This window comes from Staurois parvus, unplaced genomic scaffold (assembly GCF_062004578.1).
Source record: "Staurois parvus isolate SC_StPar_1 unplaced genomic scaffold, SC_StPar_1.0 ptg001748l, whole genome shotgun sequence".
Lineage (NCBI taxonomy): Eukaryota > Metazoa > Chordata > Amphibia > Anura > Ranidae > Staurois > Staurois parvus.
Window position 1 is genome coordinate 160,876 of NW_028319544.1, and position 16,434 is coordinate 177,309.

Sequence of the window (16,434 nt, forward strand, 5' to 3'; positions counted from 1 at the left end):
CAGTCCATCCTGAATACGGCTGCCAGACTCATTCACCTTACCAACCGCTCCATCTCCGCCACCCCCCTCTGCCAATCCCTCCACTGGCTTCCACTCAGTGTCCTCCACCCCCCTCTGCCAATCCCTCCACTGGCTTCCGATTGCCCAACGGATCCAATTCAAATCCTAACACTGATGTACAAAGCCGTCCACCATACTGCCCCGAACTACATCACTGACCTAATATCCAAGTACCGCCCAACACGCACACTCCGCTCCTCACAAGACCTCCTTCTCTCTAGTTCCCTGGTCTCCTCCTCCCATGCCCGCCTCCAGGACTTCTCCAGGGCTTCACCCATTCTCTGGAACTCCCTACCCAATCCATCAGACTATCACCTACCCTAGGTGCTCCGTGAAAACCCATCTCTTCAGGGAAGCCTACCCCACCCCCTGCTAATTGCCGATCTCCTCCACTCTTCCTACCGCTCCATCCCCCACAGCTATCTCCTCCTGTACCACCATCCCCTCCCTCCTAGATTGTAAGCTCCAAGGAGCAGGGCCCTCGATCCCCTCGTGTATCGCATTGTATTGTTGTACTGTCTCATGTACAGCGCTGAGCGAACTATTGGCGCTTTATAAATACTGTATAATAATAATAATAATAATAACAGCTGGAGAGCCGCAGGTTGCCTACCCCTGGCCTAGACTATGTTAATGCAACAAGAACACCAGTTTGTTTTTTTTTATTTTATCTAGCATTTTGGTTTACCAGAAAAAAAAAAATAAACACTTGACATTGAATTTTGAAGATTTTATTTTGCTTTCAAAAGTGATGATACAGCTTAGAACTGGATGACTTGTCCCTGTGGAAGAGAGAGAGAGAGAGAAAATAAAATCAGATGTGGACCAATAGCTTTTGCATACAACTAAAATAAGTACACAAACGCACGCCCGCCCACACACACACCAAAAAGGGACAAGTCATCAAAAACCGCATAGTAACATTTTTCAATCAAGAACAGCAGCAGTACATCCATATGAGGCATCTGCAGAGCATCTCTAAGGTAGGATTACTCCAGAGGCTACCAATGAGCAGTGGAGAGCCGATCTCCTGATTGGTGCATAGTTCTGGCACCAACGTCAGTGGCAAGCCAATGTGAGGGGATCCTTCCGACCACCCATGTCAGAGGAAGGATGCCCTCAGCCAACTTCCAGGGGTGGGTGGCCGCTGGACCCCCTTTAACAATCGTGAGGTGGGGTGTCCAACGGCTAACGTGTGTGTGGGGGCCAAAGCCGGAATCAGCCCTCCATTATAATAAACCAGAAGCGAAGACCTGACTTCACTTCCAGTTCACTTCAGCTTCCGGCACCATTTTTAAAAATCTGAAAGCATTCAAAAACATCCATCTTAGGGTTCTGAATGCTTTCAAGTGCAAAGAGGGATTTGGGGGGGGGGGGGTCTCACGGATCCCTCCATAAAAATAGTGACGGGTCTCCTGCTGTCACAGGGGATGTTTACATTCCTTATGAAAGCAAGAAAAGTGATAAAAAAAACAAAACAAAAGAAAACAAAAAAAATAAAATTAAGTGGAGTGTAAAAATCTAAGAAAACTAAAAAAAGAAAAAATTAAGGGAGTGTAAAAATCTAAGAAAACTAAAAAAAGAAAAAATTAAGGGAGTGTAAAAATCTAAGAAAACTAAAAAAAGAAAAAATTAAGGGAGTGTAAAAATCTAAGAAAACTAAAAAAAGAAAAAATTAAGGGAGTGTAAAAATATAAGAAAACGAAAAAATTAAGGGAGTGTAAAAATCTAAGAAAACTAAAAAAAGAAAAATTAAGGGAGTGTAAAAATCTAAGAAAACTAAAAAAAGAAAAAATTAAGGGAGTGTAAAAATATAAGAAAACGAAAAAATTAAGGGAGTGTAAAAATCTAAGAAAACTAAAAAAAGAAAAAAATTAAGGGAGTGTAAAAATCTAAGAAAACTAAAAAAAGAAAAAATTAAGGGAGTGTAAAAATCTAAGAAAACTAAAAAAAGAAAAAATTAAGGGAGTGTAAAAATCTAAGAAAACTAAAAAAAGAAAAAATTAAGGGAGTGTAAAAATCTAAGAAAACTAAAAAAAGAAAAAATTAAGGGAGTGTAAAAATATAAGAAAACGAAAAAATTAAGGGAGTGTAAAAATATAAGAAAACGAAAAAATTAAGGGAGTGTAAAAATCTAAGAAAACTAAAAAAAGAAAAAAATTAAGGGAGTGTAAAAATCTAAGAAAACTAAAAAAAGAAAAAATTAAGGGAGTTTAAAAATCTAAGAAAACTAAAAAAAGAAAAAATTAAGGGAGTGTAAAAATCTAAGAAAACTAAAAAAAGAAAAAATTAAGGGAGTTTAAAAATAAGAAAATTAAAAAAAAAAATTAAGAGAGTGTAAAAATATAAGAAAATTAAAAAACGAAAAAATTAAGGGAGTGTAAAAATATAAGAAAACGAAAAAATTAAGGGAGTGTAAAAATATAAGAAAACGAAAAAATTAAAGGGAGTGTAAAAATCTAAGAAAACTAAAAAAAGAAAAAATTAAGGGAGTGTAAAAATCTAAGAAAACTAAAAAAAGAAAAAATTAAGGGAGTTTAAAAATAAGAAAATTAAAAAAAAAAATTAAGGGAGTGTAAAAAAGTAAGAAAAAAAAATGCAAACAACCATCAACTTATTCTCTAGGGCCTCGGCTTTAAAAAAAATATAAATAAATACTGATTTTAAAAATATAAACAAAATGGTGTCAGAAATGGCTTGGGGCTGAAGTGGATAAAATGCGATGCTACCTAGTACATTATAGCATGAGCAGACCTGGGGGCCATGCAATAAAAAAAACAAAAAAAAAAAAAAATCTGCTTTAATACCACTTTAGGGAGTCAAGCTACACAGACATTACGGCTGCACTTGCACCCAAGTGCTGCGTTTTGTTCCAGTATCTGAGCTGCAGTTTTTATATTCGCCTATAGAGAAAAGTATCCTCTGTGACATCATTTGTTGCGGTGTGGACGTATCAGCTTGAAAACACGCATAAAAATGACAAAATACACATATTGCAATTTTTTTGCGCACGCCGATGCAATTATATGGGACTTAAATCTAGGGATGCACCGAAATTTCGGTGGTCGAAACGTTTCGGTTGAAAACACCCCTTTCGGCTGTTATGGAAAAAAGCACCGATGCGGGTGCCGAAAAACCCCGCCCCTCGCCGCTGCCACCCGCTAGTTCTCTTACTTGAGAAACGATCCCGGCGCTGGGCATAGAGATTGGTGAAGGAAAGGTGGCCTCCACTCATCTCTATGCCCTTGGAGGACCGGAGTGATGTCACTTCCGGTTCCTGATTTTTTTTTTTTTTTAAAGCACTAGAGCAATGTTTTTTTTTTGATCCAATGTTTTACATTACAGAGGAGAGATGTGGGGTCTTATTGACCCCCAATATCTCCATAAAGAGGACCTGTCACTAATTATGTCTCATTGACCCCATATCTCTCCATAAAGAGGACCTGTCACTAATTATGTCTCATTGACCCGATATCTCTCCATAAAGAGGACCTGTCACTAATTATGTCTCATTGACCCCATATCTCTCCATAAAGAGGACCTGTCACTAATTATGTCTCATTGACCCCCCATATCTCTCCATAAAGAGGACCTGTCACTAATTATGTCTCATTGACCCCCCATATCTCTCCATAAAGAGGACCTGTCACTAATTATATCTCACTGACCCCCCATATCTCTCCATAAAGAGGACCCGTCACTAATTATGTCTCATTGACCCCATATCTCTCCATAAAGAGAACCCGTCACTAATTATGTCTCATTGACCCCACATCTCTCCATAAAGAGAACCCGTCACTAATTATGTCTCACTGACCCCCCATATCTCTCCATAAAGAGGACCCGTCACTAATTATGTCTCACTGACCCCCCATATCTCTCCATAAAGAGGACCTGTCACTAATTATGTCTCACTGACCCCCCATATCTAGAGATGAGCGAATTTTTCAAAAATTCGATTCGGCTGATTCGGCGAATTCCAGGATGAAATTCGATTCGATGCAAATTAATTCGCTACGAAGTTAACTTATAAAAAGGGTTTCTAGGCTTCAGAGAGCCTTTAAATTAGTGCAGAACACTGTACCTTTAATTTAAATGCCCTTGGAGATGAGGAAGAAGAAGGAGAAGGATGAGAAGAAGGAGAAGGAGAAGGATGAGAAGAAGGAGAAGGAGAAGGATGAGAAGAAGGAGAAGGAGAAGGATGAGAAGAAGGAGAAGGAGAAGGATGAGAAGAAGGAGAAGGAGAAGGATGAGAAGTAGGAGAAGGAGAAGGATGAGAAGAAGGAGAAGGAGAAGGATGAGAAGTAGGAGAAGGAGAAGGATGAGAAGAAGGAGAAGGAGAAGTAGGAGAAGGAGAAGGATGAGAAGAAGGAGAAGGAGAAGGATGAGAAGAAGGAGAAGGAGAAGGATGAGAAGAAGGAGAAGGAGAAGGATGAGAAGAAGGAGAAGGAGAAGGATGAGAAGAAGGAGAAGGAGAAGGATGAGAAGAAGGAGAAGGAGAAGGATGAGAAGAAGGAGAAGGAGAAGGATGAGAAGAAGGAGAAGGAGAAGGATGAGAAGAAGGAGAAGGAGAAGGATGAGAAGAAGGAGAAGGAGAAGGATGAGAAGAAGGAGAAGGAGAAGGATGAGAAGAAGGAGAAGGAGAAGGATGAGAAGAAGGAGAAGGAGAAGGATGAGAAGAAGGAGAAGGAGAAGGATGAGAAGAAGGAGAAGGAGAAGGATGAGAAGAAGGAGAAGGAGAAGGATGAGAAGAAGGAGAAGGAGAAGGATGAGAAGAAGGAGAAGGAGAAGGATGAGAAGAAGGAGAAGGAGAAGGATGAGAAGAAGGAGAAGGAGAAGGATGAGAAGAAGGAGAAGGAGAAGGATGAGAAGAAGGAGAAGGAGAAGGATGAGAAGAAGGAGAAGGAGAAGGATGAGAAGAAGGAGAAGGAGAAGGATGAGAAGAAGGAGAAGGAGAAGGATGAGAAGAAGGAGAAGGAGAAGGATGAGAAGAAGGAGAAGGAGAAGGATGAGAAGAAGGAGAAGGAGAAGGATGAGAAGAAGGAGAAGGAGAAGGATGAGAAGAAGGAGAAGGAGAAGGATGAGAAGAAGGAGAAGGAGAAGGATGAGAAGAAGGAGAAGGAGAAGGATGAGAAGAAGGAGAAGGAGAAGGATGAGAAGAAGGAGAAGGAGAAGGATGAGAAGAAGGAGAAGGAGAAGGATGAGAAGAAGGAGAAGGATGAGAAGAAGGAGAAGGATGAGAAGAAGGAGAAGGAGAAGGATGAGAAGAAGGAGAAGGAGAAGGATGAGAAGAAGGAGAAGGAGAAGGATGAGAAGAAGGAGAAGGAGAAGGATGAGAAGAAGGAGAAGGAGAAGGATGAGAAGAAGGAGAAGGAGAAGGATGAGAAGAAGGAGAAGGAGAAGGATGAGAAGAAGGAGAAGGAGAAGGATGAGAAGAAGGAGAAGGAGAAGGATGAGAAGAAGGAGAAGGAGAAGGATGAGAAGAAGGAGAAGGAGAAGGATGAGAAGAAGGAGAAGGAGAAGGATGAGAAGAAGGAGAAGGAGAAGGATGAGAAGAAGGAGAAGGAGAAGGATGAGAAGAAGGAGAAGGATAAGGAGAAGGATGAGAAGGATAAGGAGAAGGATGAGAAGGATAAGGAGAAGGATGAGAAGGATAAGGAGAAGGATGAGAAGGATAAGGAGAAGGATGAGAAGGATAAGGAGAAGGATGAGAAGAAGAAGGAGAAGGATGAGAAGAAGAAGGAGAAGGATGAGAAGAAGAAGGAGAAGGATGAGAAGGAGAAGGATGAGAAGGATAAGGAGAAGGATGAGAAGGATAAGGAGAAGGATGAGAAGGATAAGGAGAAGGATGAGAAGGATAAGGAGAAGGATGAGAAGGATAAGGAGAAGGATGAGAAGGATAAGGAGAAGGATGAGAAGGATAAGGAGAAGGATGAGAAGGATAAGGAGAAGGATGAGAAGAAGAAGGAGAAGGATGAGAAGAAGAAGGAGAAGGATGAGAAGAAGAAGGAGAAGGATGAGAAGAAGAAGGAGAAGGATGAGAAGAAGAAGGAGAAGGATGAGAAGAAGAAGGAGAAGGATGAGAAGAAGAAGGAGAAGGATGAGAAGAAGAAGGAGAAGGATGAGAAGAAGAAGGAGAAGGATGAGAAGAAGAAGGAGAAGGATGAGAAGAAGAAGGATGAGAAGAAGAAGAAGAAGGATGAGAAGAAGAAGGAGAAGGATGAGAAGAAGAAGGAGAAGGATGAGAAGAAGGACAGTTCTGTGACAGTTTCTGTCTATTTCTGACAGTTCTGGGACATTCACTCCATACAGCGGTTGAAACATTGTATCTATTTGTTTCCATAAATGACATTCTGCAGATACACTTAGAGGAGCTCTGCAGATACACTTTTTGCCGGCTTGGAATTATTCTTATTTTCATCCTACTTCTTCATCATCCTCATCCTCTTCTTCTGAGGAGGAGGATGAAGAAGTAGAAGTAGAAGAAGTAGGATGAAAATAAGAATTCCAAACCGGCAAAAAGTGTATGTGCAGAGCTCCTCTATTTCTGACATTTCTCTGACAGCTTCTTCACATGTACAGCGGTTGAAACATCTGTATCCTAAATGGAAACTAATAGATACAATGTTTCAACCGCTAAACATGTGTTCCTTCTGTCAGAGAACTGTCAGAAATAGCGGAGCTCACTGCAGGGACACTTTTGCCGGCTGATCGGGAAATATTCGATTCGCGCACCCGAAGTAGGCAAAATTTCGGATTCGACGCGAATCGAATATTTCCTGAAATTCGTATCGAATTCCGGTTCGCCTGGTTCGATTCGCTCATCTCTAACCATATCTCTCCATAAAGAGGACCCGTCACTAATTATGTCTCATTGACCCCCCATATCTCTCCATAAAGAGGACCCGTCACTAATTATGTCTCACTGACCCCGTATCTCTCCATAAAGAGGACCTGTCACTAATTATGTCTCATTGACCCCCCGTATCTCTCCATAAAGAGGACCTGTCACTAATTATGTCTCACTGACCCCATATCTCTCCATAAAGAGGACCCGTCACTAATTATGTCTCACTGACCCCGTATCTCTCCATAAAGAGGACCTGTCACTACTTATGTCTCACTGACCCCCCGTATCTCTCCATAAAGAGGACCTGTCACTACTTATGTCTCATTGACCCCACATCTCTCCATAAAGAGGACCTGTCACTAATTATGTCTCACTGACCCCATATCTCTCCATAAAGAGGACCTGTCACTAATTATGTCTCACTGACCCCCATATCTCTCCATAAAGAGGACCTGTCACTAATTATGTCTCATTGACCCCATATCTCTCCATAAAGAGGACCTGTCACTAATTAGGTCTCATTGACCCCCCCATATCTCTCCATAAAGAGGACCTGTCACTAATTACTTCTATCACAGGGGATGCATGCATTTCTTGTGATAATAAAAGTAATTAAAATAATTTTAAAAAGGGACAGAGCAAAAAACACAAAAAAAAACAAAAACTTTTTTTTTAAATTTAAAGTGCCCCCCATCTCCCCGTGTAGTGCTGAACACATACATAGGCCATGCCCACATATATTAACCGTGTTCAAACCACACGTGTGAGGTATCGCCACGTACGTCGGAGCAAGAGCAATAATTCTCGCACTAGACCTCCTCTGTAACTTTACACCGCTAACCTGTAGAGAATTTTTTAAAGCATCACCCATGGAGATTTTTAAGTACCGCAGTTTCACGCCAATCCACGAGCGTGCGCAATTTTAAAGCGTGACATGTTGGGTATCTATTTACTCACCATTAAATCCTTTCATTTTTTATTGGGGTATATATTGCTTTCTGTGGGTTTTTTTAATCAAAGTGTATTTGTCCAAAAAATATATATTCATTTTTAAAAACTGCGCATTTCGGTCAAGAGCGTTTTGAATTTTCGGTTTCGGCACCAGAATTTTCATTTCAGTGCACCACTACTTAAAAACGCCCCAATAGAGCTACACACTTAACGCCAAAACTTTTTTGAGGTTCAGGTGTTTTGGGGTGGAGATGTGAACCATCGCCATATAGATGCATTGATGTTTTAAATTTTTTTTTTCTCCATGAGTATTTAAAAAAAAAAAACAAAAAGAAAAAAATAATACAGAATGCCCAAGTGTGAACGGGGTGTAAATGTTTGACAGCCAAAGGCTCACCTTTCTCTTCTTGTCTCCTCCAAGCTCAAAGTGCTTGCATCTCTTTATAGCCAACATCCGCTTTGATCGGCAGTTTGAGTCGACGCACTCCAGCCTCAGCACAATCTTCTTGGTGGTCTTGGCCTACACAACCGCAAAGACATTTTTATAAGAACACCAAGTAATCAAAAAAAAAAAAAGAAAAAGAAAAAAAAAAAGAGAAGAAAAAAAAGAGAAGAAAAAAAAAGAGAAGAAAAAAAAGAGAAGAAAAAAGAGAAGTAAAAAGAAAAAGAAAAAAAGGAGAAGAAAAAAGAAAAAAAAAGAAAAAAAAAAGAGAAGTAAAAAGAGAAGAAAAAAAGAGAAGTAAAAAGAGAAGTAAAAAGAAAAAGAAAAAAAGAGAAGAAAAAAGAAAAAAAAGAAAAAAAAAGGAGGAGAAAAAAGAAAAAAAAGAAAAAAAAGGAGAAGAAAAAAGAAAAAGAAAAAAAAAGGAGGAGAAAAAAGAAAAAAAAGAAGAAAAAAAAGGAGAAGAAAAAAGAAAAAAGAAAAAAGAAAAAAAGAAGAAAAGGAGAAGAAAAAAGAAGAAAAAAAAAAGAGAAGAAAAAGAAGAAAAAAAAAGAGAAGAAAAAGAAAAAAAAAGAGAAGAAAAAGAAAAAAAAAAGAGAAGAAAAAGAAAAAAAAAAGAGAAGAAAAAGAAGAAAAAAAAAAGAGAAGAAAAAGAAGAAAAAAAAAAGAGAAGAAAAAGAAGAAAAAAAAAAGAGAAGAAAAAGAAGAAAAAAAAAAGAGAAGAAAAAGAAGAAAAAAAAAAGAGAAGAAAAAGAAGAAAAAAAAAAGAGAAGAAAAAGAAGAAAAAAAAAGAGAAGAAAAAGAAGAAAAAAAAAAGAGAAGAAAAAGAAGAAAAAAAAAAGAGAAGAAAAAGAAGAAAAAAAAAAAAAAAAGAAAAAAGAAAAAGAAAAAAAAAAAAAAAACTTTGAAAATCCTGAGGGAAATTTGAACTGCCGATTCAACACATGGATACACATCTGGATAACATACAGTGTACATAAACCACACCTAAAGATGCGGAATATAAAGCAAATACACAATTGTAATCCAACTCCTCCTACAGCGCTACATGACGTGACGAGATAGGGAGCACAAACACTTGTTCAGAATCTGTCAGCGAAACGGTCATTTTTTTTATTTTTTAAAAGCTGAAGTTTAATCTGCTTATATTTTGCCTTTTTGGTTCCCCCCCTTTTCCCTCATTAACATGCAATTTTATTTTTTATATGAATAAAAACCTTTCCACTTTAATTACCTTATTTGTGACCCAATCACATTATCACTGGGTCTCTGTGCTTCTCTATGCAATTCAGGCAGATCACAGCTGGTGGGAAGGGCTGGCAGGATGCTGTACATAGCTTTCTGAGAAGAAATCACAGCACTCTGCCTCGTCTCAAGATCCCTCAGCCTTAAAGTGGTTATAAAAGTTCCTTTTTTTTTTCCTTTAACCTCTTCACGCCAGCGCCTCCTGGCCCTTTAAGGGGTTTCAGACGGCAGGAGGCGGAGCGGGGTATTAGGGTCATGTTACATAGTAAGTCTGGCTGAAAAAAAAAAAGTCCATCCAGTTCAACCATTAAAGAGAAAAAAAAAAAAAAAAAGTTATAATCCTACACCCACAGTTGATCCAGAGGAAGGTAAAAAAAAAAAAAAACCTTCAACCTTTACAACTTTAATGCAAGCAGAGGGCTGGCTCTTGGGAGGAGTTATGCAAATATCAAAACGCCTTGATGGGTGGATGTCAGTCTGGAGAAATGTATTTATTTCAGGTACTTCTATATCGCCATCCATTTACGCAGCACTTTACACATATATTGTACATTCACATCAGTCCCCGCCCCGAGGAGCGTACAATCTAAGGGCCCTAACTCACATTCATACATACACATACTAGGGCCAATTTAGACAGGAGCCAATTCACCTACCAGCATGTCTTTGGAGTGTGGGAGGAAACCGGAGTACCCCCACGCAGGCACAGGGAGAACATGCAAACTCAAGGCAGGTGGTGCCGTGGTTGGGATTTGAACCGACGACCCGAGTACTGCCAGGTGGAAGTGCTAACCATTTAGCCACTGTGCTCCTAGGCAGATTATTTGTATGCAAACCAATCTAGGCAACACCTACATGCAATGCGGAGTCTCCACGACTGGAGAACTAATATTCAATGACTAAAAAAGGGGCAGGGCTAGGGACAGCCAGGCTGGGGAGGAAAGTGGTAAATGATACTGGGCATCCTCCAACCCGGAAAGTAGGTGGCCCTGACTTGCAGCACCTTCTAATGCAGATTGTGAGACGCGCACAGTGTGCAGTGAAATCAGATTAAAGAGAAGTTCACCTTTTGTAACCATATTCAGACCGGCCCCTCTCCCCAGATCCGTGCTTTGACCGCTAGCGGGGCTCCACCCACACAGCCGCGTCACTCAATGTCAGCTTGTAGTCCTCAATGAACTACCATGGCGCTGTGAAGCACTGTAGTGGTTCATTCATCCCATCAGAATGTCAGCTTGCTCAAACATCCCTTCGGCAAGCAGATATTCTGACAACTATAAGCTCTTTATAGTCTGACAAATAGATAAGTAAAAGGGCAAAGGTCAACAATAAAACGCATAACCATAAAATGTGTGAGGATCATAAAAAAAAAGTCAATAAAATCTTAAAATGCGCACTCACCAGATGCGCTAATAAAAAAGCGCATCTGGTGAGTGCGCATTTTATATATTTATTGGCACACCCACCTGAGAATAAGCACACTGGGATTTTACTGAAGTCACTTGGAGATCAGACCTGATTTTATTGACTTTTTTTCATTATCCTCACGCATTTTATGGTTACGCGTTTATTGTGGACATTTGCACCTTTACTTACTTATCTATTCGTCAGACTATAAAGAGCTTATAATTACTGCGCGAGTATATTTTATGAGCAAAGCGCATTTTATCATTTATGTGCGTTTATGTCACTTGAATTTGTTTTTTACTGTTTATCGTCTTAGCGCGGCACCAACATATTTTTTAGATTACTTTGAAGGCATTTGGTTTACCTTTTAGTGTGTTCAGCGGCTTTTCTTTTTTTAGCGTTTGCTTCACTTTCCACAATTTTAGATATTCTGACAGGTCTGCAGGAGACCTGCGTGGCACCAGTGATCGGCTGATCGCTGGCGCAATACTTTACAGGCTCCTGCAACCAAAAATAATAAATACACATTTTTTTTTTTACCTGCAAACAAAATATGCATTTATTATTTTTTTTTTTCTTTTCGAAAAGGTGAACTTATCCTTTCAGCCATTTCAGTCCAGAAGAGCCGCTACGGGACTGTAGGGAAGACCGGAGTTCCATTTTTCAATGCTAGTATCACACCATGGCTAAACGGTTAGCACTTCAGCTTGGCAGTACTAGGGTCGTTGGTTCGAATCCCAGCCACGGCACCACCTGCCTGGAGTTTGCATGTTCTCCCTGTGCCTGCGTGGGTTTCCTCCAGGTACTCCGGTTTCCTCCCACACTCCAAAGACATGCTGGTAGGTGAATTGGCTCCTGTCTAAATTGTCCCTAGTATGTGTATGTATGAATGTGAGTTAGGGACCTTAGATTGTACGCTCCTCGGGGGCGGGGACTGATGTGAATGTACAATATATATGTAAAGCGCTGCGTAAATTGATGGCGCTATAGAAGTACCTGAAATAAATAAAATGCTAGAGTTTCGTCTCAACCGTCTGCGTCTCCCTTCATTTCGAGGCAATGCGAAAATAAAACTTTACACTGAATCCAGAGCTAAAAAGAAAATCTGTTCCACTTTGAAAACCGATATCCTGGAGTCGGATCAGAATTCCCGGTTCAAAGGATTGGGACGCATCCAACTACAACAATGCGTCCACTCATCCTGGTAACGAAAACGTTTCGCTGTCAACTGACCTTTTTACGGAAGATCGGCTTGGTCTGCCCGCCGTATCCGCTCTGCTTGCGGTCATATCGCCTCTTTCCTGCGGAGAACGGAGGAGAAGGGTTACAATATGAACTGCCAACTAGTCAACTGCCATTTTGTTTTCTTACAATATGAATTCCAGGGATCCCGACGACTGAAAATAAAGCTTGGCAACAGCTAACGTGATGCAGGCGCTGGTCCCAATTAACCACCTCCCGTCCGGCCATTTTATATAAACGGCCGCACAGTGGCAGTGCAGGGGCGGGTGGCCATTTATAAACGTCCTCCCCGCCCCCCGCTTGTGCGCGCTCCCTGGGAGCGCGCAGCACCGCAATCCGGTGCCCGCTGTGTCCTCCGGACACAGTGGAACACCGATCGTCGAACGGGACCACTGTGCAAGGTCCCGATCATGTGATCCCTGATTGGCCAATCAGTGATCACATGCAGAGAAGGAAGCAAGATGTCACTTGTGACATCATTGTTTACTACGTGTAAAATCTGTGAATGATCACAGAGATCCTATGGTACAGGGCTATTCACAACAGCCTTGTAACATGTGACAAGCTGTGACCAATCACAGCTCACTCAGTAGTTCTCAATGGCTGCAAGAATGCAGCCAGAGAGGAGGAGAAATGATTGCTTTTACAGCCTTTACGGGTGTAAAAGCAATCAGTGTAAAAAAAAAAAAAACAATCTTCATCCCCCCCCCCAAGTAGTACAGTGTCACCATGGTGACACTGTACTGCTAGGGTGACAGTATGTTTAAAAAAAAATAACTAAAAAAAAATGTTAAAAAAATAAATAAAAATGTAAAAAAAAAAAAAAATGTTTAAAAATTTTAATTATTTTTGGTTATAAACTAATTTGGGTTATTTTTTTTTTACTAAAAATAGAACGGAATAAATTTTGGCCAAGATTTATGATGAAATATTATTTGCAAACTTTTATAAGAAACACTTTTTTTCAAAAATTTTGGACTTTAATTTATATAGCAAAAAAAACACAAAAAAAACAAAAAAAAAAAAACCCAGAGGTGAATACCACCAAAATAAAGCGTTCTGTCTCTCAAAAAAAAAAAAAAAAAAGCTAAAAAATGAATATGGGTGCAGTGTTGCATGACCGCGCAATTGTCATTCACAGCGCTGAAAGCTGAAAATTGGCCTGGACAGGAAGGGGGTGAAAGTGTCTGGACTGGAAGTGGTTAAGACAGCCGGGTGCGCATGTCTACACTCCGTGTGCGTTCGGGGCCACGCGCCCGCCTGCGTGAGGACAGCCCCCCCCCCCCCGTGGGGGGTACAGAAAGGGGTACAAATACACACATGTGAATGAGGCCAAAGTCTCATTTCTAGAACATGACAACGAAGAAGACTCCTGTTCCTCCTTACCCTGGGCGTAGAGCGAGTCTTTCCCCTTCTTGTACTGGGTGACTTTGTGAGGCTGATGCTTCCCACATTTCTTGCAGTAGGTTCGGCGGGTTTTGGGGACGTTCACCTGCAAACAGAGGAATAAAGCTGAGCGCTGGGATGATGGGAGAGACATCGGTACAACTCTGATCATGAATACACTAAAGGAGGAGGACCCTCACCCCGAAGAGGCGCTGGGCACCGCTGCAGCCCAAACAATCTACAATGGCACAGTCACTTGTTTACATTTTTTACTTTTTCCACCTTTTCTGGTTCACCCCTCCGTGTTGAAGCCCCCTAGGAACGTGTCACTTTCCATTCACAGGAATCGGCACGCGATGACGTCAGAAGCAAAGGTGGCAACACGGGGCAAGGTGTGCGGCGGTAGTGCAGGGGATCATAGCAGGGCAATGCTGGAAATTCTCATTACATATGTAGATGGAGGTCAACCCTGTAGGGGGATGACAATGCCCCCTCCTCCATCTCCCTTTATTGAAGGGGGCCCCCCCCCCAACATCCCCTCTCCATCTATAGAGGCATGGTGACAACACTCACTCCGTGTCTCTCTTTATGGGGGGGGGGGGGGTGACACCATCCCCTCTCCCTCTATTGGGGGCATGGTGTCAACACTCCCTACATGGCGGGGGGGGGGGGGGTGACACCATCCCCTCTCCCTCTATCGGGAATATGGTGTAAACGCTCCCTTCCCCATCTCCCTTTATGGGGGGGAGACACCATCCCCTCTCCCTCTGTTGGGGGCACGGTGATAATGCTCCCTCCGCTTCTCCCTCTCTTGGGGGCGCGCCGACAACGCTCCCTCCGCTTCTCCCTCTCTTGGGGGCGCGCCGACAACCCTCCCTCCGCGTCTCACCCTCTTGGGGGCGCGCCGACAACCCTCCCTCCGCGTCTCACCCTCTTGGGGGCGCGCCGACAACCCTCCCTCCGCGTCTCACCCTCTTGGGGGCGCGCCGACAACCCTCCCTCCGCGTCTCACCCTCTTGGGGGCGCGCCGACAACCCTCCCTCCGCGTCTCACCCTCTTGGGGGCGCGCCGACAACCCTCCCTCCGCGTCTCACCCTCTTGGGGGCGCGCCGACAACCCTCCCTCCGCGTCTCACCCTCTTGGGGGCGCGCCGACAACCCTCCCTCCGCGTCTCACCCTCTTGGGGGCGCGCCGACAACCCTCCCTCCGCGTCTCACCCTCTTGGGGGCGCGCCGACAACCCTCCCTCCGCGTCTCACCCTCTTGGGGGAGCGCCGACAACCCTCCCTCCGCGTCTCACCCTCTTGGGGGCGCGCCGACAACCCTCCCTCCGCGTCTCACCCTCTTGGGGGCGCGCCGACAACCCTCCCTCCGCGTCTCACCCTCTTGGGGGCGCGCCGACAACCCTCCCTCCGCGTCTCACCCTCTTGGGGGCGCGCCGACAACCCTCCCTCCGCGTCTCCCTCTCTTGGGGGCGCGCCGACAACCCTCCCTCCGCGTCTCCCTCTCTTGGGGGCGCGCCGACAACCCTCCCTCCGCGTCTCACCCTCTTGGGGGCGCGCCGACAACCCTCCCTCCGCGTCTCCCCCTCTTGGGGGCGCGCCGACAACCCTCCCTCCGCGTCTCCCTCTCTTGGGGGCGCGCCGACAACCCTCCCTCCACGTCTCCCTCTCTTGGGGGTGCGCCGACAACCCTCCCTCCGCGTCTCCCTCTCTTGGGGGCGCGCCGACAACCCTCCCTCCGCGTCTCACCCTCTTGGGGGCGCGCTGGCAACCCTACCTTCGCGTCTCACCCTCTTGGGGGCGCGCCGACAACCCTCCCTCCGCGTCTCACCCTCTTGGGGGCGCGCTGGCAACCCTACCTTCGCGTCTCCCTCTCTTGGGGGCATGCTGACAACACTCCTTCCCCCATCTCCCTTGACTGCGATGTTAACACTCCACTCCCTCCTTGGAAGGGTGACAACGCACTCTCTCGGTCTTCCAATTGTGCTCCTGTGTTGTCACATCGACTTTCAATGACAACCGAGTGCCAGATCAAACAGATCACACCAGCATGACCCATCGTTGTCACCATCAGGAGCCCCGCCATGAGAAATATCATGCAGCCCTCACTGGAGAGGGCAGAGACTGGAAGGGGCTGCAATCAGACCCCAGGTGACCAGCAGCAGCCTTAGATCTGGTCCTGCGGCCTACCTATTGTTATGGTCACTGACCTACACACAGCTAGGGCCTAACTCCCCTCCCATCCCATCGACAGTACAGAAGAAGCCCCCGCTGATGAGACAGGAGGGCCCGTGATACAGAGCCGCAGACCGCCCCTTCTCTGCTAACACCAGTCCCTGGAGGACCCGGTCCTGGCCCCATCCCTGACCTCCAGGCCACATCCCTCACCACCACAGAGCCAGCCAATGATAACCCGTCACCACAGCCCGCCACACCGGCCCAGCACGGAGGATGGAAGCGGATTCGGATGAGGGACCATCTGCACAACACTCACCATCTTGCCAAGCCGCGTAAGAGAAGGACCGGAAACAGGAAGTGAGCACAGAAGAGCACGTCGGGCTACCACCGAGTTACCTACGGGCTAGAACGTACGACTACCCTGCTCTCCTCTCTATGGTATCTACACACATGCGTGTTGATGTCGCCGACGTCCTCTCGTACAGCGGTGATGGACGTATGCGTGCTGACGTCACGCTGCGTCCCTGTACAGCGATGACTGAGGGGGTTGCTATGAGTTACAGAAGCCAGCAGAGAAGCGTCAGAAAGTCATTAAAGTTCCATAAAGTGATATAAAATAAAAGATAGAATATTATATATTACACTATTATATAATATAAAGTCTATAGGTTCACT

The 16,434-nt window shown here is 43.9% G+C and overlaps 1 protein-coding gene across 1 annotated transcript; it reads right to left on the reverse strand.

The window, feature by feature from the left end:
* Window positions 1-775: 775 nt before the first annotated feature.
* Window positions 776-16,195, reverse strand: RPL36A (ribosomal protein L36a). The gene is made up of 5 exons (XM_089663688.1): window positions 16,076-16,195; window positions 13,581-13,686; window positions 12,186-12,253; window positions 8,259-8,381; window positions 776-842 (listed from the first exon to the last, which is right to left on the reverse strand). Exons 1-5 carry the CDS (start codon window positions 16,076-16,078, stop codon window positions 822-824), a joined length of 321 nt encoding a protein of 106 aa, XP_089519814.1. The 5' UTR covers window positions 16,079-16,195; the 3' UTR covers window positions 776-821.
* Between the last annotated feature and the right edge of the window lie 239 nt (window positions 16,196-16,434).

Bases quoted from the DNA above. Each gene is read 5' to 3' on its own strand.
- RPL36A (XM_089663688.1), bottom strand. The intron at 12,254-13,580 runs GTAAGGAGGAAC...CGTTCTCCGCAG, and splicing joins AGACTCGCTCTACGCCCAGG to GAAAGAGGCGATATGACCGC. The intron at 843-8,258 runs GTGAGCCTTTGG...TCTCTTCCACAG, and splicing joins GAGGAGACAAGAAGAGAAAG to GGACAAGTCATCCAGTTCTA.